The 25,997-nt window shown below is 40.5% G+C and overlaps 1 protein-coding gene across 1 annotated transcript in view; it reads left to right on the top strand.

Annotated features, from left to right (window-relative positions):
- Nucleotides 1-25,997, top strand: part of LOC123762810 (uncharacterized) — a 367,859-nt gene that overhangs the window by 194,247 nt on the left and 147,615 nt on the right. Inside the window, exons 10-12 of the mRNA XM_069332301.1 lie at nucleotides 1,822-1,950; nucleotides 23,193-23,323; nucleotides 23,640-23,750. Coding sequence (XP_069188402.1) covers nucleotides 1,822-1,950; nucleotides 23,193-23,323; nucleotides 23,640-23,750 — 371 coding nt within the window. The remainder of the gene's footprint in view (nucleotides 1-1,821; nucleotides 1,951-23,192; nucleotides 23,324-23,639; nucleotides 23,751-25,997) is intronic.

The raw sequence follows: 25,997 nt of genomic DNA, 5'->3' as shown, positions 1-25,997 counted from the left end.
AGTCGGTTGAGTTTTGTTGGGTTCCCAGCCATATTGGCGTGTCTTTAAATGAGCGTGCGGATGCTGCCGCTAAGGAAGCTGTCCGCTCTTGTCCCATCTCTCGTAAAGGCATTCCGTATTCCGACTTTTACCCGGTTATCCATTCCTCAGTCCTTACCCGTTGGCAGGCTTCTTGGTTGTCTGTTACTGGTAACAAGCTACGTACTCTTAAATGTTGTGTTTCCTCGTGGCCGTCCTCCTTCCACCGTAACCGGCGGTGGGAAACAGCTCTAGCGAGGTTGCGTATTGGCCATACTCGCTTAACCCATGGTCACTTGATGGAGCGCCGCCCTGCTCCTTATTGTCCTAGTTGCATTGTCCCTCTTACGGTCGTGCATGTCCTTCTTGAATGTCCTGACTTCCAGGACGAGCGTGTGTCTTGCTTTCCGACCGCCCCTCGCGGTCACCTGTCCCTCGATAGAATTCTTGGTGACTCGGATACTTTTGATATCGTTCGCCTTATGCGTTTTTGTTCTCGTATTGGCATCCTTGGTGATATTTAGCGCCCTCTGATTATTTTGCGTATTTGATGGTGCTACATAGCCTTCCCGGTTTGGTGCCTTCTTTTGATAATTACTTACTTACTTCCTCGTGGCAGTCCTCCTTCCACTGTAACCGGCGGTGGGAAACAGCTCTGGCGAGGTTACGTATTGGCCATACTCGCTTAACCCATGGTCACTTGATGGAGCGCCGCCCTGCTCCTTATTGTCTTAGTTGCATTGTCCCTCTTACGGTCGTGCATGTCCTTCTTGAATGTCCTGACTTCCAGGACGAGCGTATGTCTTGCTTTCCGACCGCCCCTCGCGGTCGCCTGTCCCTCGATAGAATTCTTGGTGACTCGGATACTTTTGATATCGTTCGCCTTATGCGTTTTTGTTCTCGTATTGGCATCCTTGGTGATATTTAGCGCCCTCTGATTATTTTGCGTCTTTGATGGTGCTACATAGCCTTCCCGGTTTGGTGCCTTCTTTTGATAATTACTTACTTACTTGGAGTGGGGCAGCTATAGCGCGTTACGTAGGCCGCCAGGAGGAAAAAAATTCACAATTTTTTTTAAGGAAACTTCAGCCTGTGCACAATGCTTTTAGGAAACTTATTTATTTGTTATTACATAATTACTAGTAGTTATTTCATTTGTTTTTGACTATGATTAATTGTTCTAAAATTAATGGTAATTCCTGTACCCAGGGGGTCCCTCCTGACGCACCCCTCCCACCCTCCCAACACCACCCACCCACCCCATAACCCTCCTCCACCATGCATCTAGAGCCACAGATGGGATTAATACGGTATGACCGTATTTTCATCCGGCCAAACCAGCTTTTATCCGGTTCCTGTGGCCATTTTGGCCGGATATTGTGATAACTTTATCCGATCACGATTTTGGCCGTATAAGGGCGTTTTCCGGATGTTTGAATCCCGGATAATCGCGGAGTTACAGTATATATATATATAAATAACAGGAAGGGTGTACCACCTCTGGCTGGAAGAAGGGGGACCCTTAGCCTCGGAGGAAGCCACACATAACGCATTATAGGGAATGTTTAGGTCCCCTCCAATACAGTTTCTGTGTGCTTTTCTCCTACCACTCCCTTCCTTTTGTGTGTTTTTGAGCTTTATTATGTATTTAATGGGTACAAGATATACAATGGTTGATACAAAAAGTGCTTAAAGGTTAGGGATCTCTTGATCCTTATATATTATATATGTATTATAAATATATTTGTTTTGTTTTGACTAATCACATTCTGTAGTTAATGCCGTCAATGTGTTCCTATCCAGGAGATGACTCGCAGCTTTCCTACATCTCGACGATCAGCATTGATAATATGACTTTAATGATGAACAACTTCACCCTTGCGTGCGTAGAGGGAGGTGAACACATTATCTCCCGAGTCCTTCAGATTGAACGTGAGTCGTGTTTCGTTCCGTTCAATATCTGTGTTTATGTACATTATATTAGTGTTCTGTTCAGTAGTGTACATTACCTTAGTGTTCTTGTTCTGTACATTACCCAAGTGTTCTTGTTCGGTACATTACCCAAGTGTTATTGTTCTGTACAATACCCAAGTGCTCTTGTTCTGTACAGAGTAGCGTACTTTATGACCCAGAGCGTCCCAAAGCCGAGGAAACCCTCTGGATCGAACTTGGTCACAGTCAAAAAGTATGTGTGATGTCCGTAGATTAGGACGGGGTACGTTTGGAGGGACGCTCTGAGTTATGTAGGTAAAATGTATGGGACGTTTTGGGTCATGTAAGTAAAATGTGTGTTTGTACGAGTAACAGGGGGAGGGTGGGATAAGTAATGGGAAAGGTATACATCAACAAGTTGATAGTGAGAGAGGGAGCCAGAAGGGGAGGGGGGTGCTCCCACATGGTGTGGGACAGGCAGCGGCATGTGGGACGTTGTGGGTCATGTAGGGTAATAGTGTAAGTATAGGAACAGGTGAGCAATAGTAGAATACTTCCGGAGTCTGCCAGTGCAGACTGCTTGTCACATGCCTCTGTATGACGAACATCCTGTGTGATGGGGATTTTTTAGCATCACTTAGTTAGCTTTTTTTGACACACTGTACTCCGCTTCATATAGTCTAAGGTAGCTGCACTAATGCAGATGTACCTCATGTATTAATAAAAAAAATAGTTAAATAACAGTATGTAGGATATGTTGAGGAGGTGTAGAGGGGGGGACCCCCTACCCCTGACATGGGGAGGGGACCAGACTCTAGAGATGGGTGGTTAGGGGTAGGGCATGTGAAGGAGGATAGGGGAGAGGGGAAGGGGGGGGAGCAGGTGGTAGCTTTGGGGTCTCATTCTTTTTTTTAAACACTGTTTTATGTAGGAAAAAAAGCGTATAACTTTCTCACCCAATTCTGTTTGCGCCGTTGGTGTCCAATGTCCACGATTAGTTTTCACGTCAGATAGGGCTGTGTTCATGGTAGAGGGTCTCAGCAGCATATAGTGTGTCAATGAGCCGTAAATAGTTTTTTTTTCTGTAAACAGTGTGGGTGAGTCCCCTCACTCCCACATCTTGCTTGCTTGTTTCCAGAGCGGTACATACTCAGCACCATCACAGGTCCACATGCAGGCACATAGACATGAGGTCCTCACCACATAGAGAATGTGTGCGACTACAGGAGAATAGGCAGGTACGTAAAAGGGAAAGATCGACCTTTGAGGATCACCCTAAACAATGCCAAACAGATGGAAGAAGTACTAAGGAATGCTAGAAAATTGCAAAGTGATGAGGATGGGAAAGGGTGGTCATTAAGACGAGATCTTTCAAAAGAAGATAGAGAGAAGCTGAAACTGAACCTCGCCGAGGCAAAACATTTAAATGAGAGCAGGAATGAAGAAGAAATAAATTCTTTTTTCTACAAAGTGATAGGGGTAGGCAAACCAGTAAAGTGGTGCATAAAGGCAAACCAACAAAATCAATAGAGAGAGGGGGAGTGAAGAATAAGGAGAGGAGGAACAAATTCCTGAAGATTGCATACACCAACATAGATGGAGTGAGATCGAAGATACTGGAGTTAAGTGATGTAATACAGCTGCAGACACCAGACATTGTTGCACTCACGGAGACAAAACTTGAAGATGTAATTTTAAATGAGGTCATATTCCCAAGGGGCTACTCAATTTGGAGACGGGACAGAAAAATTAGGAAAGGCGGTGGCGTTGCTGTGCTGGTAAAAGAACACCTAAAGGTGAACGAAATAATGACTGCCAATCCACAAGAAGTTGACATAATAGCACTAGAGATCTGCCATGAGGATGATAAACTAATGATAATAAATGCATATAGTCCACCGCCAAGCAGCACATGGTCAAAGGAGGAGCTAGATAGTAAACGTGAAGGTCTTATAACAATAATGAGAGAGATTATAGCGAGAGCGGATAACGATAGATCACAACTGTTGATAGTCGGTGACTTCAACTTGAAATCCATAGACTGGGAAGCATATGAAGCTAAAACAGAAGATTTTTGGACCTGCAAATTTGTAGACCTCATCCTGGAAACATTCTTGTATCAACATGTTAAACAAGCTACGAGGATGAGGGAAGGGGACGTTCCCTCCATGCTAGATTTGATATTTACCAGGAAGGAGGAAGAGATATTTGACATTCAGTACCTTCCTCCCTTGGGTAAAAGTGACCATGTCTTTTTGGGAATAAAGTATGCAATGCGTTATAAGCTGGAAGAAAATAAGGAGGTTGAAGCAGTTGAAAAACCAGACTTCAGGAGAGGACATTATGGTGACCTTAGAAATTTGTTTAGTGAGTATAATTGGACAGACTTGATGCTAGGCAAGGAAGTGAATGAGATGTATGTAAAGTTTTGTGAAATATATGATAAAGGCACAAAAATTTTTATACCAAAACTGAGATGCAGGGCCAGAAAACAGGATTGGTTCGACAGAAATTGAGAGAGGGCAAGAGACCAAAAGACACAAAAATGGAATCAGTATAGGAAGAGGCCAAACCCCCAAACATACCAGCGATACAAAGATGCGAGAAACAACTATACGGCAGTAAGGAGAGAGGCAGAAAGAAATTTTGAAAAAGGGATTGCAGACAAATGTAAAACAGAACCGGGCCTATTCTACAAATTCATAAACAACAAATTGCAGGTAAAGGATAATATCCAGAGGTTGAAAATGGGAAACAGATTCACGGAAAATGAAACGGAAATGTGTGAAACATTAAATGAAAAGTTCCAAAGTGTGTTTGTACAAAATGAAATCTTCAGAGAACCAGACACAATAAGAATTCCAGAGAATAACATAGAGCGGATAGAGGTGTCTAGAGATGAAGTGGAAAATATGCTAAAGGAGCTCAGTAAGAACAAAGCAGCTGGCCCAGATGGCATTTCACCATGGGTTCTGAGAAAATGTGCATCTGAGCTCAGCTTTCCACTTCACCTGATCTTTCAGGCATCCCTGTGTACAGGAATCGTAGCATAAGTGTGGAAACAGGCTAACATAGTTCCAATCTACAAAAGTGGCAGCAGGGAAGACCCCCCTCAATTATAGACCTGTATCATTGACAAGTGTAATAGTGAAAGTATTGGAAAAACTAATCAAAACTAAATGGGTAGAACACCTGGAGAGAAATGATATAATATCAGACAGACAGTATGGTTTTCGATCTGGAAGATCCTGTGTATCGAATTTACTCAGTTTCTATGATCGAGCCACAGAGATATTACAGGAAAGAGATGGTTGGGTTGACTGCATCTATCTGGACCTAAAAAAGGCTTTCGACAGAGTTCCACATAAGAGGTTGTTCTGGAAACTGGAAAATATTGGAGGGGTGACAAGTAAGCTTCTAACATGGATGAAAAATTTTCTGACTGATAGAAAAATGAGGGCAGTAATCAGAGGCAATGTATCGGAATGGAGAAATGTCACAAGTGGAGTACCACAGGGTTCAGTTCTTGCACCAGTGATGTTTATTGTGTACATAAATGATCTACCAGTTGGTATACAGAATTATATAAACATGTTTGCTGATGATGCTAAGATAATAGGAAGGATAAGAAATTTAGATGATTGTCATGCCCTTCAAGAAGACCTGGACAAAATAAGTATATGGAGCACCACTTGGCAAATGGAATTTAATGTTAATAAATGCCATGTTATGGAATGTGGAATAGGAGAATATAGACCCCACACAACCTATATATTATGTGAGAAATCTTTAAAGAATTCTGATAAAGAAAGAGATCTAGGGGTGGTTCTAAATAGAAAACTATCACCTGAGGACCACATAAAGAATATTGTGCAAGGAGCCTATGCTATGCTTTCTAACTTCAGAATTGCATTTAAATACATGGATGGCGATATACTAAAGAAATTGTTCATGACTTTTGTTAGTCCAAAGCTAGAATATGCAGCTGTTGTGTGGTGCCTATATCTTAAGAAGCACATCAACAAACTGGAAAAGGTGCAAAGACATGCTACTAAGTGGCTCCCAGAACTGAAGGGCAAGAGCTACGAGGAGAGGTTAGAAGCATTAAATATGCCAAAACTAGAAGACAGAAGAAAAAGAGGTGATATGATCACTACGTACAAAATAGTAACAGGAATTGATAAAATCGACAGGGAAGATTTCCTGAGACCTGGCACTTCAAGAACAAGAGGTCATAGATTTAAACTAGCTAAACACAGATGCCGAAGAAATATAAGAAAATTCACCTTCGCAAATAGAGTGGTAGACGGTTGGAACAAGTTAAGTGAGAAGGTGGTGGAGGCCAAGAACGTCAGTAGTTTCAAAGCGTTATATGACAATGAGTGCTGGGAAGACGGGACACCACGAGCGTAGCTCTCATCCTGTAACTACACTTAGGTAATTACACACTCTCACACACACATATAAATAGTAAATCATATTATGAAGCTATTCACAATGAGATACACACTTTCGCCAACGTTAATCACTGAGACTGAGAGGTAACACTCAATTGTGCTGGCTACTTACAACAGTTAACTGCACTTATCTCTTTCGAGTTGTAGGACAGAATAGATGAACTCCATTCCATAGGCGTAGGCTGTGTTCGACCGGATCGTGGGGGATCCGGTCGGCCGAGCAGACTGTTGGATATTTCCAACACCGAATACAACACTGTTGTATTCTCATTACTTATTACTAACTATACTAACTATTGTAGTAAGTAAAATTAACAACACGTAGAATTCTCATGTACTAATAATTTCATCTGTGCAGTAGGCTAGAATTCTCACGTTACCTGACGCCAGTATTGCGTCAGATTTCCTTACAGTAAACACATTATATCCAATGTATGTGAGAATTAAATTCGATTCTCTATACCTAAGGCATTCTGTATGATAACTAATTGCAGATGAATTGACTTCCAGCTAAAAGCCGAATAGAGCGTTGGAGTCATAGCGTCTATCTCGTAATAACGTTAACGTCACCAGTGAATGCCATGGGGAGACATTAATTCCTCTCCCTTATATATTTACTATTCTTAAATTGGTAAATAATAATAATTTCCTCCTCTAAATAATAAACCCGTCTAGTCTTCAACGTTTGAAGCGTAAATGCGAGAAATATTAATGTTCGTGACAATAATTTGTTTTATGAACGCGGATGCGGCGTGGGTAGAGGAAGGCCAACTCAGTACACGTGGAGAGCCGCTTAGAGGCAGACCTGCGCATACCGTACTCATAAGGAGACGCCATTATCCAGCCATTAGGGCAGACGTTATCCATCCTCAGATGAAAGTCGCCACTGTGAGGCGTGAATAACCTTGCAGATAATATCTTCAGCTAGTGCTGGTGTCAAATAAGGAACCTTTTAACCTGGTTCTTGACGACACGTGACCGGCCAGCGAAGCGCGTCACTATCCAGGATAGGTTTAACCGGAGCCTGGGACGCGAAGCACAGCAATCTTAATACTTATACAGTGCCCACAGCTAAGTATATTCCTTTATGTGATGCATCGGGTAAAAGTTTAATGGTAGCTGGGTGATTGTCTGTTATGACACACGATAACATCTAATAACAGGTGATTAAATTTTGTCACCTGTAACTCTCAATTTCTTGAATATAGATTTAGTAGTTAAATTAGTTGCTACTGTAAATATTTGTCTTGCAGCACGAGAGAGGAACTCTCCATGCCGCCTTCTCCCATGTTAATCCGTCCCTTTCGTCAGCCGACTGAGTCCAGAGAATAAGAGGAACTTCCATGGCTTGTCTAAAGGAATCATCATTAAGCTAAGATTATATTTTCTTTATGATTCTATTGCAATTTCTTATGTGCAGAATCCCTCAGGATTAATATGTGGTTTACTGTAACTCTCATTACTATACTCATAATCTATGTTCCCATCTTTGGTAATGATAGCAGTTTCAATATAATTTTTATAGGATTAGATTATTATTAATTGAATTAGTGAACGAACCACGCTAATTCCTGGACGTACTTACCTCCAGTAATAACCCCCCAATGTAGGTGCTTGAGGGTTTGATTCATTTAATAATACAGCCCATTAATTATTTCTATGATCATATTTTCTAGTATTTTATCCATAGTTACTGGTTTCATCTAGGAATTATCTAATGATCAGAAATTCTCAGTTTCGCTCTTTACTATAAAAGCGGGTGGTCCTTCGTAATTTAATTTACTACATTAATATTTAAATAATCAGATTCAAGCCCCAAATATCCCACATTATGGTCCTTCGAACCGGATAGGCATTAAATTTATAATTAAAATATTAATCATTAATAACTAATCCTTGTGTGATAGAAGCTAGACTAACTATTTAATTAATTGGTTCAACTAACAGTGTAACACATCAGTTAGTCTAGATCACACTAACATAGCTACCTTATACATAGCTTTAGTGGGTCATAGCCAATTACCCACAACATTTAGACCTATACTTCATACTGAAGTAGAATCTTTAGGTCACCAAGAGCAACAGCTCATAACCTTATATTAATCACTAACACTAATTAAGTGTTAACCATTTAGGCTATACCAATGTTTCAATATATGGCTGTCAGCAGACTGTCCATTATAGCCTGAATCCATGTTAAAATTACTGATTCACTCAAGTCAGTGGATCATTAACATTTAGGGATCCAGTATACTAAAATAAATTACTGATCTCATACTAGTTAATCATTACTAACCCTGATAATATTTTATTCCACAATTAGGAGTACATTTAGGAGTTAGATAATATTTACGGCAGTAGAATACTTACCAAACACAATTAATTCTTTTGTGTTCATTTAATTTCTTATACACATAATTATAAGTATTTATAATAATAGTAGTATTTTATATAATATACACATAAGTGTATATTATATAAAATACAAAAAAAAACAAAAACACAGCACAATTATTTGCACATTACTGCACCATAATATAATCTTTGCCAACCTTCATTAGGTAGCAATTTAGGCTGTGATTGTGTTGAATTTGGCACAAGCACAGACTAAATATAGTTGTAGTTTCTCAAGTAGAAATTTTCACGATTAGGCTTGAGCTAGTTAGTGACACATATATTATTCATTTTGTGCTGACCCTATCAAGGGTGGGATTAACCATTTATTGTGTAATTATTTTATTGCATATTTCTATGTATGTCTTTGAATGTTACTGTAAGTCCACTACCCATCCAAGGCTGATTTAGAAGAGCTAAGCTGAGGAACACCTGTAGTGAGACCAAGGTACCACTCAAATCTTAGTTGCTTATTATTAGGTAGGTAGCTAACCTCTAAATGAGGTAAATTACAACCAGCCTCAAGAAATATTAGGCTGTCAATACTTATACCTGCTTTACATCAAGGAGCAGACACCATAGCTATACCACTAGCTACATAAGCCCTATCAGGCTGTCAATAATTATACCTGCTCTGCATCAAGGAGCAGACTATAGCTATACCACTAGCTACATAAGCCCTATCAGGCTCAATTTACCGCAAGAATGAATCCTTTAGAAAGGAATGCAAGATTCTTGACAGCTCTTCAACGTCCCTTAGGAAAACTGCTTATGAAATGTCATTTCTGTGTCGAAACTGACCCAGGTGACGTCTATAGACTAGCAAGTTACATAAGGTACGCCATCCAAAAATATGATCATGTAAAGACTGTGATCGAGTCCCACAGGAATTTACTCCAAGTCGGTCATACTGTCTCAGACCACTTACGTCTAACAGAATCTGATCTCGATAACTATGAACATTCCGTTCAAACCAGGTTAGACCGATATAAGGAGGTGCTTATGAGACAAGATATTCCCGAGTGGGTAGATCAAATCATTAATAGACCTGTATCCAAGTTAACACTCAGTTCAGATGAAATACCTGAACTACCCCAAGACGAGGAGAATCCTCTAATCAATGCTGATCACTATACAGGATCCATAACTGAAGATCAACCTTCATTTTCTGACCTCTCATCTAATACAGCTTCATGTGATGATTTGTTTACAGAGTCTGACCAATTTTCAGAACACTCTTCTCAATGTTCCCTGGATTCTATAAGTTCAATACATAATGCTACTGAATTAACTAGCTTATCACCAGAACCCAGAGAAACCAGTGAAGCTGCAGATGAAACAAGTGAAGCTGCAATAATCAGTGAATCTGAACCAGAAAATGATAAAGCTAATGCTGCAGCAGCAGTCGAAGCTGTAATCAAAGCTGAGGCTAAACAAGAAGCCTTAAGCAACACAAGTAATGGTCACAATTGCTCACAACAGCCTTCTAAAGTAAGTGCTAACAATGAGAAGACTATTATAAACCTTGTGCACCAATTATTAAATTTATCTTCACCAGAGCAATCAGTTGACTCTTTACAAGACTTTAGTTTTCAGCTTGAGTCACTGATAAATTCTTTCAGTAAAGAGGTGGATCACCCAACTACTGAGTGGATGACTAAAATTATCATCCAGAGAAAATTGTCTGGTGACACACTTAATAAACTATATGTATGCCAGAATGGTAATACCCTGTCAATGCAGGATATATTTACAGGTTTGCGCAATATGAGCAATCATACAGCAGACCAAGCAATTAATGCTGAATCTGAATGCACCAAAACTGTACCTACTTCAGTTTCCTTACCTGAAACTCCTAAAGTGACACTGTCACTAGGTAACAAAGGTGCTAATAATCAATGTAACCAGAATCAGTCAAACACTGATTCATCAGTGAGGCCTAAGAGTCCCACAGGTGCTCCTAAGAGACCTAATAGTCCAAAGAGCACTCCCAAGAGCCTGTTAATGGTTCCCCAGAGTACACCAAGTACTCACAAGAGAATAAATAACAAGCAAATGCAAACAGCAAAACCACCACAACCTGCAAATACTGTTTCACCTAAATCGGTAACACCTAAACGATCTGTAGGATGGGGAATGTGTTTGTTTTGCAATCAAAAACATTCTCTGTACAAATGTACTAATTATCCTAATAGAGACACAAGAGTCAGACGACTCAAACAGTTACACAAATGTACTAGGTGTCTCAAACCACATAATGTTAACAGCTGTGACACCCCACTGAACACCTGCAATAGGTGTAGAAGGGGCAAGCATCATGCTGCACTGTGCAAATTAGTTAGGACTAATTATGTCAATCCTAGAATAGGACGTAGAGAATCTACACCAGTACAGTGCTGCAAGGTGCGAGATGTGTACAGCGTAACTTCACAAGCATCTCAAGTGGATGCTGCTTTGCCTACTGCCCAACTTCAAGTGAAGAACAGAGGAGCCAAGATCACCATACGTGGACTATTTGATCAAGGTTCCCAGAGAACCTTCATTACTCAAAGGGCAGCAGAGACACTTAATTTACAACCAATAGGACATGTGGAATTAAACTTGTCAGGGTCCATGATAAATCGAGGAACCCATGAATACTCAGTAGTTCAACCGCTTGTACAACTAGGTAGTCATGCCAAGGCTGTCCAAGCCATTGTTGTAGATCAAATACCTTTAGACTTAAATATTAAGGGTCTGGGGTACACAGCCCACTTCCTGCAGGAACGTGAAATTAATTTGGCTGACAACAAGTTAACGTCTGACCGCCTTAACAATATAGATGTACTAGTAGGAGCCGACTACTATTACCAGTTCATAACTGGACATGTTAAACGATTGGGAATGAATATGCTCCAATCTGCAGGTGGCTACTTACTGGTAAAGTTCTGAATGTGAACAAGCCTACGCCGGCCAACAATAATAAATTAGTCAGCAGTAAATCAATTCTCCAGCAGCAAGCTAAAAGGAGAAACGTAGCTGAGTAATAAACTCAGATTGAATGTAGTGCAATTGATACTCGCCGAGATGTTTCATAGCTCTCAGTGAAAATCACTGGTCCGTACTCAAACAAGTACAAGTCACAGCGACCAAGCCATTGAATTCACTGCAGACCTAGAATTATTCTCGACAAGTAGTAGTTGACCACACTCAGTCTTCCTAGTTAAATTGTAATGTTGGGCTAGAGAATCTAGTACTCCCTAGGTAATTAATAATGTTAGGCTAGAGAATCTAGCACTCAATGCCACTGGCATTTCCTGAATTTAGTAACAAATTCACTAGGACCACTGGTCCACTATACTTGCGCTTAAAGGTTTGCCAAGAAAACCTTCTTAATACCATGTTTTCTGCACTAAGAGTTAGTGATAAATACTTGCATTAATTGTTAGAGTTGTTTTTTCTTTCGTTTCTGCTTATTTAGTGTAGGAGCGCAGCACGAACAAACTTGCAAACTTACTAATACGTAAGCGAATTTACAGAGAACTAATATGTTTAATGCATTATCGTTAAACATCAGCATTGTTAATTAACATGCTTCCTGAGCTTAATATAGCTCACCTTAGAATTAACGTAATAATATGAGTGCTTGTTCCCCATGCGTACGAGCTTAATATTGCTCGCCATGATAATTGAATAATGCAAAACTCCACCTCGTTAATTCGAGTTCACTGAACTCACCCTGTTAACTGTTAACGAGCTCACTGCAGCTCACCCTGTCAACACTGTTGACGAGTTCAATGTAACTCACCCTGTTAGCACTGCTAACGAGCTCACTGCAGCTCACCCTGTCAACACTGTTGACGAGTTCACTGCAACTCACCCTGTTAGCACTGCTAACGAGCTCACTGTAGCTCACCCTGTCAACACTGTTGACGAGTTCACTGTAACTCACCCTGTTAGCACTGCTAACGAGCTCACTGTAGCTCACCCTGTCAACACTGTTGACGAGTTCAATGTAACTCACCCTGTTAGCACTGCTAACGAGCTCACTGCAGCTCACCCTGTCAACACTGTTGACGAGTTCAATGTAACTCACCCTGTTAGCACTGCTAACGAGCTCACTGCAGCTCACCCTGTCAACACTGTTGACGAGTTCAATGTAACTCACCCTGTTAGCACTGCTAACGAGCTCACTGCAGCTCACCCTGTCAACACTGTTGACGAGTTCAATGTAACTCACCCTGTTAGCACTGCTAACGAGCTCACTGCAGCTCACCCTGTCAACACTGTTGACGAGTTCAATGTAACTCACCCTGTTAGCACTGCTAACGAGCTCACTGTAGCTCACCCTGTCAACCCTGTTGACGAGTTCACTGCAACTCACCCTGTTAGCACAGCTAACGAGCTCAATATAGCTCACCATGTTCACGAGTTCAATATAGCTCGACTTGTTAATGAGCTCAATACTGCTCACAATGTTAATTCGAGTACATTTTGCTCACAATTAGCTTAGTCCCTTACTTAGGTAGGTTAGAAATTCAAACCATTTATTTAGGTAGGCTTAGGGACTTTAGTTAGCGTCAACTGAGTACTAGCCTAATCTGTACTCACCATTAATTGCAGTTGACTATACTTATAGAGACTGATTTAATAACCTCAAATTCATGTAAAGGTGATTTCGTATTAACAAGTTTACAGTGTCAAGCCTATGAGCTACCATTTAATTAGCTCATAAGTCAGAATGACTAGGCTACTAATCTCACTGTCGACTCAGAATTTTCCTTGATTTTAATGAATAAACTTTTCAGTTCTCTACCTTTCTATTATTTTAGCTAGTTAGCAAATTAGTTGTACCATCAGTCAGAATGACTACTGCACGGCAGTGCACATTAAATTAAATTTCCTCATTTGAATTTGAGGTGATCGTGATGCTGCGTGATGTTATTGTCTAGTAACCCAATAGTTACAAGTCACAGCGACCCTAGACAGTGACCTTACTGTAGTGTCATAGTCTCCTTGATCTTAAATGACTAATAATATTTTACTGTATAATTATACAATAGTTTATCAGTTCTTAGGAACTTATTCTGAGTTTGCCTACGATTCAGCAGCTACGTAATACACCATTACATGTCACTGCGACTCTAGTTGTTGAGTTTATTGTGAGCTTTAGAGTGTTCCTGATTACCGATAACTTAATCATTTAATGTTTCAATATTTAATACCTGTTTCCACTAAGGGAAACTACAAGCCTATTATAGTTCTCAAATAAGAGCAGTTCTTTAATTATTGTGTAGGCTACAAGTAACATGTTTATTTTACATGTAATTAGCAAGACTCAAGTTCTTGTAAGTCCTTGATAAATCCGGGACGTTCGTTATGTGTGTACTAACATACTAACATATTAACATACTAATGTACTAATCTTAATATCACTTCGGGATAGGTCAGTACAACACAGTACACTACGACCCTAGAATCCTCCCCCCGGAGTTATGTTGGATATTTCCAACACCGAATACAACACTGTTGTATTCTCATTACTTATTACTAACTATACTAACTATTGTAGTAAGTAAAATTAACAACACGTAGAATTCTCATGTACTAATAATTTCATCTGTGCAGTAGGCTAGAATTCTCACGTCACCTGACGCCAGTATTGCGTCAGATTTCCTTACAGTAAACACATTATATCCAATGTATGTGAGAATTAAATTCGATTCTCTATACCTAAGGCATTCTGTATGATAACTAATTGCAGATGAATTGACTTCCAGCTAAAAGCCGAATAGAGCGTTGGAGTCATAGCGTCTATCTCGTAATAACGTTAACGTCACCAGTGAATGCCATGGGGAGACATTAATTCCTCTCCCTTATATATTTACTATTCTTAAATTGGTAAATAATAATAATTTCCTCCTCTAAATAATAAACCCGTCTAGTCTTCAACGTTTGAAGCGTAAATGCGAGAAATATTAATGTTCGTGACAATAATTTGTTTTATGAACGCGGATGCGGCGTGGGTAGAGGAAGGCCAACTCAGTACACGTGGAGAGCCGCTTAGAGGCAGACCTGCGCATACCGTACTCATAAGGAGACGCCATTGTCCAGCCAATAGGGCAGACGTTATCCATCCTCAGATGAAAGTCGCCACTGTGAGGCGTGAATAACCTTGCAGATAATATCTTCAGCTAGTGCTGGTGTCAAATAAGGAACCTTTTAACCTGGTTCTTGACGACACGTGACTGGCCAGCGAAGCGCGTCACTATCCAGGATAGGTTTAACCGGAGCCTGGGACGCGAAGCACAGCAATCTTAATACTTATACAGTGCCCACAGCTAAGTATATTCCTTTATGTGATGCATCGGGTAAAAGTTTAATGGTAGCTGGGTGATTGTCCGTTATGACACACGATAACATCTAATAACAGGTGATTAAATTTTGTCACCTGTAACTCTCAATTTCTTGAATATAGATTTAGTAGTTAAATTAGTTGCTACTGTAAATATTTGTCTTGCAGCACGAGAGAGGAACTCTCCATGCCGCCTTCTCCCATGTTAATCCGTCCCTTTCGTCAGCCGACTGAGTCCAGAGAATAAGAGGAACTTCCATGGCTTGTCTAAAGGAATCATCATTAAGCTAAGATTATATTTTCTTTATGATTCTATTGCAATTTCTTATGTGCAGAATCCCTCAGGATTAATATGTGGTTTACTGTAACTCTCATTACTATACTCATAATCTATGTTCCCATCTATGGTAATGATAGCAGTTTCAATATAATTTTTATAGGATTAGATTATTATTAATTGAATTAGTGAACGAACCACGCTAATTCCTGGACGTACTTACCTCCAGTAATAACCCCCCAATGTAGGTGCTTGAGGGTTTGATTCATTTAATAATACAGCCCATTAATTATTTCTATGATCATATTTTCTAGTATTTTATCCATAGTTACTGGTTTCATCTAGGAATTATCTAATGATCAGAAATTCTCAGTTTCCCTCTTTACTATAAAAGCAGGTGGTCCTTCGTAATTTAATTTACTACATTAATATTTAAATAATCAGATTCAAGCCCCAAATATCCCACACAGACAGCACGCTGGCTTGTGATCCTGTGGTCCTGGGTTCGATCCCAGGCGCCAGCGAGAAACATTGGGCAGAGTTTCTTTCACCCTATGTCCCTGTTACCTAGCAGTAAAATAGGTACCTGGGTGTTAGTCAGCTGTCACGGGCTGCTTCCCGGGGGTGGAGGCCTGGTCGAGGACCAGGCCACGGGGACACTAAAAAGCCCCGAAATCATCTCAAAAATAACCTCAAGATAACCTGTGTTGCTTACTGCAATGCAGACATTTTCAGTGCGTTTACCACCAATGAAAAGATAGTGTGGTACAGCAGCTTCATGTCAACTGCGTGGAGTGTCCTTCCCCTGAACCCCTATTAATGCATAGCAAAAGCTGCATACGCAAAAGTCTACAGATTTAGTGAAGTAAAACCCATCACTTCCTAATTCACTAGAGGAAAGTCATTCAAGAGACCAACCCCCAAATGTGTCAAGTCTCATCTGCTCACATCGCAATCATTCCATGCTGCGAAATGTTTTGGTGCAAAAGGCTTCCTTGATGGTCGAACATTTGAAATTGTGGTAAAGGCAGGGGCTCACCTCGGGTATTTATCCTCGAGAAAGGGGGGGACACATTTCGCTACATATTCATTGTGAGATCTATGTATTAGCTTAAAGGTAAAATCTAGCTAGTTTTAAGCTGAGATTGTAGGAAAGATGAATTAGTTAGCTTCGTGTGGTTGCAAAAAAAAAAAAAAAATTGTCTGGTAAGGATTAAATTTACATACTCTAAACGTTGGGGTATGTAGTTTATCGGAGATAAATACGTTATATACAGCTCTACCTTAGACTAATTTCTATAGTGAACGAGATGGAAAGGAATATACCAATCTCGTCTGCTTAACTTTAGAAAATTGATGAGGGGTGCAAAGTCAATATAAAACAGTAGATGAATTGATGTCATAATCTGCATTGCTGATATTATAGTATTACATGCTATCTTAATGCTAGAAAGGTCTATAATTTGCATTTTCATTAAATAACTTACATTTTTATTAAATAAATAAATAATAATATAAAAACTTAGCTTCAGAGTGTTGTTAATCAATAACTGGAAACTACCCTGTGAGCACGAGCGCCTCACACGCGCCGAGGGGGAATAAAAGAGTGCCGATAACTCGCCTGTGCGTTTTATCTATATCACGTTGAGAGAAAAAATGAACTCTGCAGCCAAGATGAACTCTGTAGAAATTCATCATGGGTACATGACAGACGAGGAGTTTAACAATCGAGAGTGCTGCATTGTCTACTCTGTAAATTGTATATCATGCTCCCCCTATGGGATGTTGCAGGACATTGCAGATTTTTTTTTTTTTTTTTAGGTATATAGAAGAGTTGTTACATTCTTGTACAGCCACTAGTACGCGTAGCGTTTCGGGCAGGTCCCTGGAATACGATCCCCGCCGCAAAGAATCGCTGTTACAACCAAGTACCCTTTTTACTGTTGAGTTAAACAGAGGATACAGTTAAGGATTTGCGCCCAGTAAATCCTCCCCGGCCAGGATACGAACCCATGACTAAGCGCTCGCGGAACGCCAGGCGAGTGTCTTACCACTACACCACGGAGACTGGTGGAGGATATGTATCCTCATGCCACCGCTTACGCCAGAATGCAATTTTATAATCTGAAAAGATGCACCAGAGAAAATCGACCCACATCGGGAACCATTCACATCAGCAGAGGCAGTCAAGGACCAAGCATAGTAGCCTTAGCAATTCAGTATGCTTTAGGAAGCCTATTGAGAAGAATGATATTGCTCAAGCCATTACGATAAATCTAACGACTACTCTATGGTTAAAGGCTTGCATGCGGATATGACAGAAAACCGCTTGTTATACTTTGCGAAATCTTTAGAAGAACTCATATTGTATATTGAAGATGCTGAGGAGATCAAGAAAGTTGTTCTCCCTTGGGGTGTAGGTATGTCAGGTCGGTGTGAAGATGCAGAGTGGGAAAGTACTTACCTCCCCATTATTCAAAATATGCAGGGAAGTTTAAAACCTTATAACGCCAAAGTGATTTTAGTCTGCCCCATGGAAACGGGGGCGAAACAAAAGAGAAAATCCTCTAACCTTCGCACGAGCGTATAAAGGGTGCCCGTCTCCTCTCTTCAACTTATTCCTCCACTCTACCCACCTATTAAGATGATGTCGACTGTAGCTGGCACCCTTTCATCTTTTTCGGAGTACCTGTACTCCTACTCCGACTGCATCATCTACAATATGGACGCCACTAGCGTGATGATGAGTGGGGTGGTTGAAGATTTATGGACCCGATATCCCTATGCACGTATTCATCGGAGCAAGCTGCCCTACAAAAATCGTGCAGAGAGAAGAGATCGAGGCATACCTGGAGAGATTGTCTATGCAGAAACCCCCCCCCCCAATTCAACAATCGAATTGATGATGACCCTCATCTCCCTCATCTCATCGGCTTAATAATGCAACATGTTGGAGGGAAATCTTCTAAACCACTAAACATGTCGATGAAGAAAATCAAGACATTATATGCTGCTGACCCCCACTACTACTGCGGACTACAGTTGGATACAGAGGAAAAGCGGCGCTACTGGTTTACAAAATCTCTGCGTAAGGCCTTTGCAGTTATCTTAACAAGAGAAGAAGAATATAAAATTAATCGCATAATTTTCCCTTTTGGACTGGGGATGGGGTGTGGTCAATATTGGAAGAGTTATGATTGTGAAGTATGGAGACTGAAATATCTACCCATAATGAAGAAGTTGGAGCAACATTACCAGCAACACGGGCTAAAATTTGTGATGGTTGACTCTGCAAATGATGTGATCCCTGCGACGTTGCCTACATATGGTGTGCTGACACATAAGTTAATAAGTGAAGGAGTAGCCACCGCCTGTTGTCAGATGAAGAAGAACATGTATGTGGATGTAGTCGAAGCAGAAGGAGAAACTGCAACACCCCCTTGCAGACCCATACACATAATAGATCTCACAGGGAATATCGAACTCATTGATTTAACAGCAGAGTAGAAATGTGGATGAATATATACGATTTACATTAATAATTTTATTATTATTATTTGTACCATTTTTCCCTCGCTTGCAATTAATAAATATAAAAATAATAATATATACTCTGTGTTTATCTTTCCACTTTTAACAAAAAACTAAGGATGACAGCGTTTACTATTTACAGAGGTAATAGAGCTTGGAAAAAGGGTAAATGGTAACTCTATCTCTGTACTGTATATAATCTATACATCAACAAACTCTCGTTTAATAACTAACATGATGTGTTCTGGGTATATGCTTCATAAGCTAACCTGTCTTAAAGACTGTAAAGTAGAAGGCGATTATCTGGGACCAGCAGAGTTCCGTCCTGGAGATTATATAGTGTATGACCTTCCTTCAATTCAATCTCATTCAAGAGGAATGTCTTGCGAGATCTGGCAAAGGTATCCTTATACATGCCTGCAGCAAGCGATTCAACCATTAAGTAACTACGTGATGGTCAGCGATCCCATCAAAGTAGGAGGAGCGGTCTTTTCTCATTCTCCTTCACCAGAAAGCGAACCGCATGTTATAGCTATTGTGACACAGTATAGTGAAGGTCCACCAATAGAAAATAATACTGATAACAAAAAAAATCTATTAAAGCAGTGTGGAGAGGATGATGCTGATTGTATAATGGAGGGACTCCACAATGTTACTATGATCAAGAGACGCTGGAGCTTTAAATTATTCATTAATCAAATTTTAAGCTTGACTAAGCGTTATAATTCAATCAAGCGCGTCAAAATTCCTTATGGGCTTGGAATGACCTGTGGTAAGGGGTGGAATCAAGATGAAAAGCTTGAATGGGAGATCAACTACTACCCCGCTCTGGCTCACTTAGCCCAGGTGTTAAAAAACATAGAAAACAACTCATAATAATTGAAAAAATGAAGAGCAAGAAGTAGATACGATAAGTTTGGATGGTGAATAAAATATGTACCTACTTTATTATATTATTGTCTACAGTTATTGAATAAAAGTATTAAGAGAGAGTTGGATATTCTATTTTCATCCCCCTGTGATAGCACCAGTCTCTTTTTTTTTTTTTTTTTTTTTTGCTTTAAATTTAAAACCACAGACTGTTATGTGTGTATCCTATGCATGAGTGTGTGTTAAAAAAAAAAAACGCACCGCTCGCTCGCTCGCTCATGGCTCATTGGAAAGGATCAGGTGTTTCAAGACATGAACTAATGTCAACCCTCTTAGTAGATCTCTGATGTACACCACTGAGAGAGAGAGAGAGAGAGTCTACCTAGTTAGCTTGAAAGTGTAAACTCTACTTACTTTTTAAAAACAAACAAACAAAAATATTGAAGACCCACTTACTACCACTGATTTGATTGATAGAAAAAATTTGAAGACTGGTAGACCTCTTTTAAAATGTGAAAAAAAATGTTTCCCTCATTCAGTAAACGCTTACCTACTGACTTGCTTGAAGTTTACTGAGTGATGCTAAATGCGGGGTAGTAGTTTGTTTAGATAGAAGAAAATTGAAGACTGGTAAGCGATGAGGCTCGTTACTCAGAGTGAAAGCAAAATTAAAAGATCTATACCTCAGGCTATAGTTGTTATTTGTTGGGTATATAGAGACATGCGTGTAAGCCCCCCCCCCCTCAACCTCGGAGGGGAAGATGTAAACAGACCCGAGTGCTAGGTGTAGGGGGGAGGGGGGTGGTGGGGGACCTTCTGGGTATGGTGTGTGGTAACATGTCATTCAGTTCAGTTATGTGTCAAACTCCCAAGAGGTTACCCGACGCCCCAAAGCCTTCCTCCTCGGACAAATTATATATAAAGGGTTTACACCTTTAACTATTTATTGTCTGGTGAAAGACATACAAGACCACAGGTTGATACATGCCCGCGATATTATTATTAATATTATTGTTGTAAATCACTTAAGTGTTTAATAAAAGAATAAATTTATATAATGTGTTTACTTTTTCCCTTGTTTATTGTGGACTGAGGAAATGTGAAGTGTGTGGAATTGTCAAGTGATTGATGATGACTGTCACCTGCATGGGAGGGGGGTGAGGGGAAGGGGGAGGATGCGACATATGACCCCACCTCCTTAACGTGAACACAGTCCACTCATGGGCGAGGCGACAAAGACCACATATGGAGGAGGAGGTACACACCTCTTAGTACAGTTCATGGCTCCTATGTGGTCTGCTGGTATGTGGTGAGAACCTCATGTCTATGTGCCTGCATGTGGAACTGTGACGGTGCTGAGTATGTACCGCACTGGAAACAAGCAAGCAAGATGTGGGAGTGAGGGGAGAGACCCACCCACACTGTTTATAGAAAAAAAACTATTTACAGCTCATTGACACACTCCATTTGCTGCTGAGACACTCTACCACGAACACAGCCCTATCTGACGTGAAAACTAATCGCCGACATTGATCACCAATGGCGCAAACAGAATTGGGTGAGAAAGTTAATGTTTTTTTCCAACATAAAACAGACAGTGTTTAAAAAAAAAAGAATGAGACCCCACTATCAGACAAAGCTACTACCACCTGCTCCCCTCCCTTACCCTCTCCCCTATCCTCCTTCACATGCCCTACCCCTAACCACCCATCTCTAAAGTCTGGTCTCCTACCCTTTCAGGGGTAGGGGGTCCCCTCCTCTACACCTCCTCAACATATCCTACATATTGTTATTTAACTATTTATTTTTTATTAATACATGAGGTACATCTGCATTAGTGCAGCTACCCTAGACTATATGAAGTGGAGTACAGTGTGTCAAAAAAAGCTAACTAGGTGATGTTAAAAAATCCCCATCACAGAGGATGGTTAGTCAAACAGAGGCATGTGACAAGCAGTCTGCACTGGCAGACTCCGGAAGCATTTTGAGGATATCATCAACACAAGATTGAATAAGGCAGCAGTGGTAATAAAAGTTCCCATCTCGCAGGATGGTTAGTCATACAGGGCCATATGTTTAGTAGCCTGCACTGGCAATCTTGGCAACTATATATATATCTACACGCGATTAACTCTACGACACATATTCATCTACTACTACTACTATTGCTCACCTGTTCTTATACTTACACTTTTACCCTACATGACCCACAACGTCCCACATGCCGCTGCCTGTCCCACACCATGTGGGAGCACCCTCCCTCTCTCACACTATTAACTTGTTGATGTATACCTTTCCCATTACTTATCCCACCCTCCCCCTCTTACCCCTACACACACACATTCATTTTACCTAGATGACCCACAACGTCCCATACATTTTACCGACATAACCCAGAACGTCCCCCCTGACGTACCCTGTCCTAATCTACGGACATCACACATACTTTTTGACTGTGACCGAGTTCGATCCAGACGGTTTCCTTGGCTTTGGGACACTCTGGGTCATAAAGTACGCTACTCTGTACATTACCCAAGTGTTCTTGTTTTGTATATTACTTAAATGTTTTTTACCTTGGTACTGTTTTCTGTCCATTACCTTTGTATATTTGTTATTCAAATTAATTTTTTTGTAAGATATCAAATGTAGCTGAGCCATACAGAAGGTTGTCATGTCTGTGCAACCCTCTCTTGCACAAGACAGTACATACATGACTAATTACTTGTAGTCACTATTTGACTGATTAATAAGTACATTATGTGGTATATGCCAAGTTATATTTTGTTTATAATGTACAAACTCTTCCTATAGATTTGCTAAACACCAGTTTTCATATTAGGAATTTCTTTTTCAGTTTTATTAAACAATAGAGATTTTATACAATATTTGACAATATCCTGAGTTACTTTACAATTCATTTAAATATTTTGGTTTTGTTTTAATTTTTTATAAAACTGTAATATCAATATAGGTATAGGTTAAGTAATAATTGTAATTAAGAAGCAATAAGATGCTTATCTTAACATACTAAGAAGGTTAGGTTACATTGGTGTTTTCTTTTAAGCTTTTCATGGTAAACTAAAATATTCACAGTAAATTAGTAGTAGTAGTGCTTGCGGCTGCGTTTCATACACCAATTTTGTAAACAGAGAGCAGGGGCACCCAACTACGTGTGGTCTACTATAGCCTCGTGCTAGTACAAGTGTTATTAAAGTCAATAATCGAGTGATGCCTTTATATTCACCCGACTCCAATAATTAATAATGAAGAAGTCATAAAAAATAAGTTATCAAACGCCTCCATTTATTGAGTGATTTAACTTTTCATACTCAAAATATAACTTCTCTTTGAAATATATAAGATAAATTTTCCTCTTCAGCGATGGTGGTGCCCACGTGGAAGACTGGTGTTGGGTCGCCTCTTAAAAACCACAACCTCAAGGAGATGAGTAACCTGACCCTAGAGTGCAGTGCCGAGGGTGTGCCCGTCCCTCAGGTCACCTGGTACAAGGTAAACCCTTTATGGTTGTGGTCAACACAAGTGACCGGTTGGGAGCAGTACTGGAGTAAACTGTCGAATACTGAAATACAGTTGACAGTGCAGTTGAGTACTCATATAAAGCTGATATTGTTGAGTAATGTAATAATAAACCATGAGTGAGGTACTATAACACAGGCAGAATTAGTGTTGAACTGTATAGCCAGTGTCACAGGCCGAGGTAAATAAAACACAGGTGTCAACATTCTTTCCTTCAGAGTGAAATATTATAGTTTAAATTAGTGAAGCTTCCTTCTCAAATCTTACACTAGTCCTTGCCGTCCCTCAGGACAATGTCGAGCTGGACAAGAAGAAGAGGCACGACAGAATAAAAATCACTGGAGATAAAATCACGTTTCGATATGTTAAGAGTGAAGACAGCGGTCGGTACATGTGTGAGGTGAGTGGATGTGTGCCGGGAGGGGCTCGTGTGAGCCACAGTTGTTGCTGCCGCTTTCCTTCCCCACTGTATACAATACACATCTTTCATCTATTATATTAAAGGTTCCATTGGTGTGTTGGTGGAACGTGGGGGGGGGGGCGAGGGTTTGGACAGAGGAGTGTGTTGATGTGGAGAGTGTCAGTGCTTGACACAGCTGCAGGATTAGTGAGGGAGGAGAGTGTCAGTGCTTGACACAGCTGCAGGATTAGTGAGGGAGGAGAGTGTCAGTGCTTGACACAGCTGCAGGATTAGTGAGGGAGGAGTGTGTCAGTGCTTGACACAGCTGCAGGATTAGTGAGGGAGGAGAGTGTCAGGGCTTGACACAGCTGCAGGATTAGTGAGGGAGGAGAGTGTCAGGGCTTGACACAGCTGCAGAATCAGTGAGGGAGGAGAGTGTCAGGGCTTGACACAGCTGCAGGATTAGTGAGGGAGGAGAGTGTCAGGGCTTGACACAGCTGCAGGATTAGTGAGGGAGGAGAGTGTCAGTGCTTGACACAGCTGCAGGATTAGTGAGGGAGGAGTGTGTCAGTGCTTGACACAGCTGCAGGATCAGTGAGGGAGGAGAGTGTCAGGGCTTGACACAGCTGCAGAATCAGTGAGGGAGGAGAGTGTCAGTGCTTGACACAGCTGTAAGATCAGTGAGGGAGGAGAGTGTCAGGGCTTGACACAGCTGCAGAATCAGTGAGGGAGGAGAATCAGCCCGGCAGATGTTGTGTCCATCATACACTCTCTAAAAACCAAGGCAGGGAACACCAATGAAATTCCGTCCATTGTGTACAAGAGAGCCTCCCATGCCCTGCCCCACCCATAGCACTACTGTTCAACAAATCTATCGAGTGTCACACCTTCCCTGATATCCTCAAAAAAGCAAGAGTAACGCCAGTCCATAAAGGAGGCAATCCGGCGGACATAAACAATTATAGACCAATATCAAATCTACCCATTCTATCAAAAATATTTGAAAAAATTATTTACAAACAGCTCTATTCCTACCTCGTAAAATTCGACATACTCAGCCCCTGCCAGTTTGGCTTCCGGTCTCAAAAGAGCACCAACGATGCAATCATTAGTCTCCTTGACGTTATCTACTCAGCCCTTGACAAAAATGAGTTTCCGATTGGACTCTTCATTGACCTAAGAAAAGCCTTTGATACTGTTAATCACAACTACCTCTTACTTAAACTCCAGCATTATGGAATCCGAGGCCTTGCCCTTGACTACATCCGATCCTATCTTAGTGACAGACACCAATATGTAACCATCAATGATACAACTTCTTCTACTCTACCAATTACCGTTGGAGTGCCACAGGGCAGCATCTTAGGACCTCTTCTATTTCTTATATATATAAACGATCTGCCTAATGTCTCTAATATTCTCAAACCTATATTGTTTGCTGACGATACTACCCTTATCTATTCAAACCTCAACCCACATACACTAAATAATGTTGTGAATAATGAATTAAAAAAAGTCCACTTATGGATGTCAACGAACAAACTATCATTAAACATCGAAAAGACTTACTACATCTTATTTGGAAGCAAATCATCAAATGCAATTCAGCTACAGATAGACAACATTAACATCAGTAATAAAAATGATGGCAAGTTTCTTGGCCTATTCCTAGACAAGAGACTCAACTTCAGCACCCACATTCAACACATAACTAAGAAAGTCTCTAAGACAGTTGGTATACTCTCCAAAATCAGATATTATGTTCATAACTCTGCTCTCCTCTCACTATATTATGCACTAATCTACCCCTATCTTAATTATGGTATCTGTGCATGAGGGTCTACCACCGCAAACCACCTTAAGCCCATCATCACACAGCAAAAATCTGCTATCAGAATAATAACTAACTCTGCTTTCAGACAACACTCGGCTCCCTTGTTTAAATCCCTAAACTTGCTAAATATTAACTCCCTCCACACATTCTCTTGTGTCAACTACATTTACAAAACCCTGTTCTTAAATGCAAACCATGCTCTGAAACTCTCCCTGGACAGATGTAATAGGACCCATTATCACCACACCAGAAATAAATATCTCTTTGATATCCCCAGGGTCAAACTTAATCTGTGTAAACACTCTATGCAAATTAAGGGACCTAGTCTATGGAACTCACTCCCTAGTGAATTGAAAAACTGTAAAACTTTTGCCTTATTTAAAAGCAAAACCAAAAAGTACCTAACTTCATCT

Source organism: Procambarus clarkii, chromosome 27, assembly GCF_040958095.1.
Source record: "Procambarus clarkii isolate CNS0578487 chromosome 27, FALCON_Pclarkii_2.0, whole genome shotgun sequence".
In the NCBI taxonomy this organism is placed as follows: Eukaryota; Metazoa; Arthropoda; class Malacostraca; order Decapoda; family Cambaridae; genus Procambarus; species Procambarus clarkii.
Note: the sequence above shows the minus strand (reverse complement) of the source record. Positions and strands in the feature narration are given on the sequence as shown.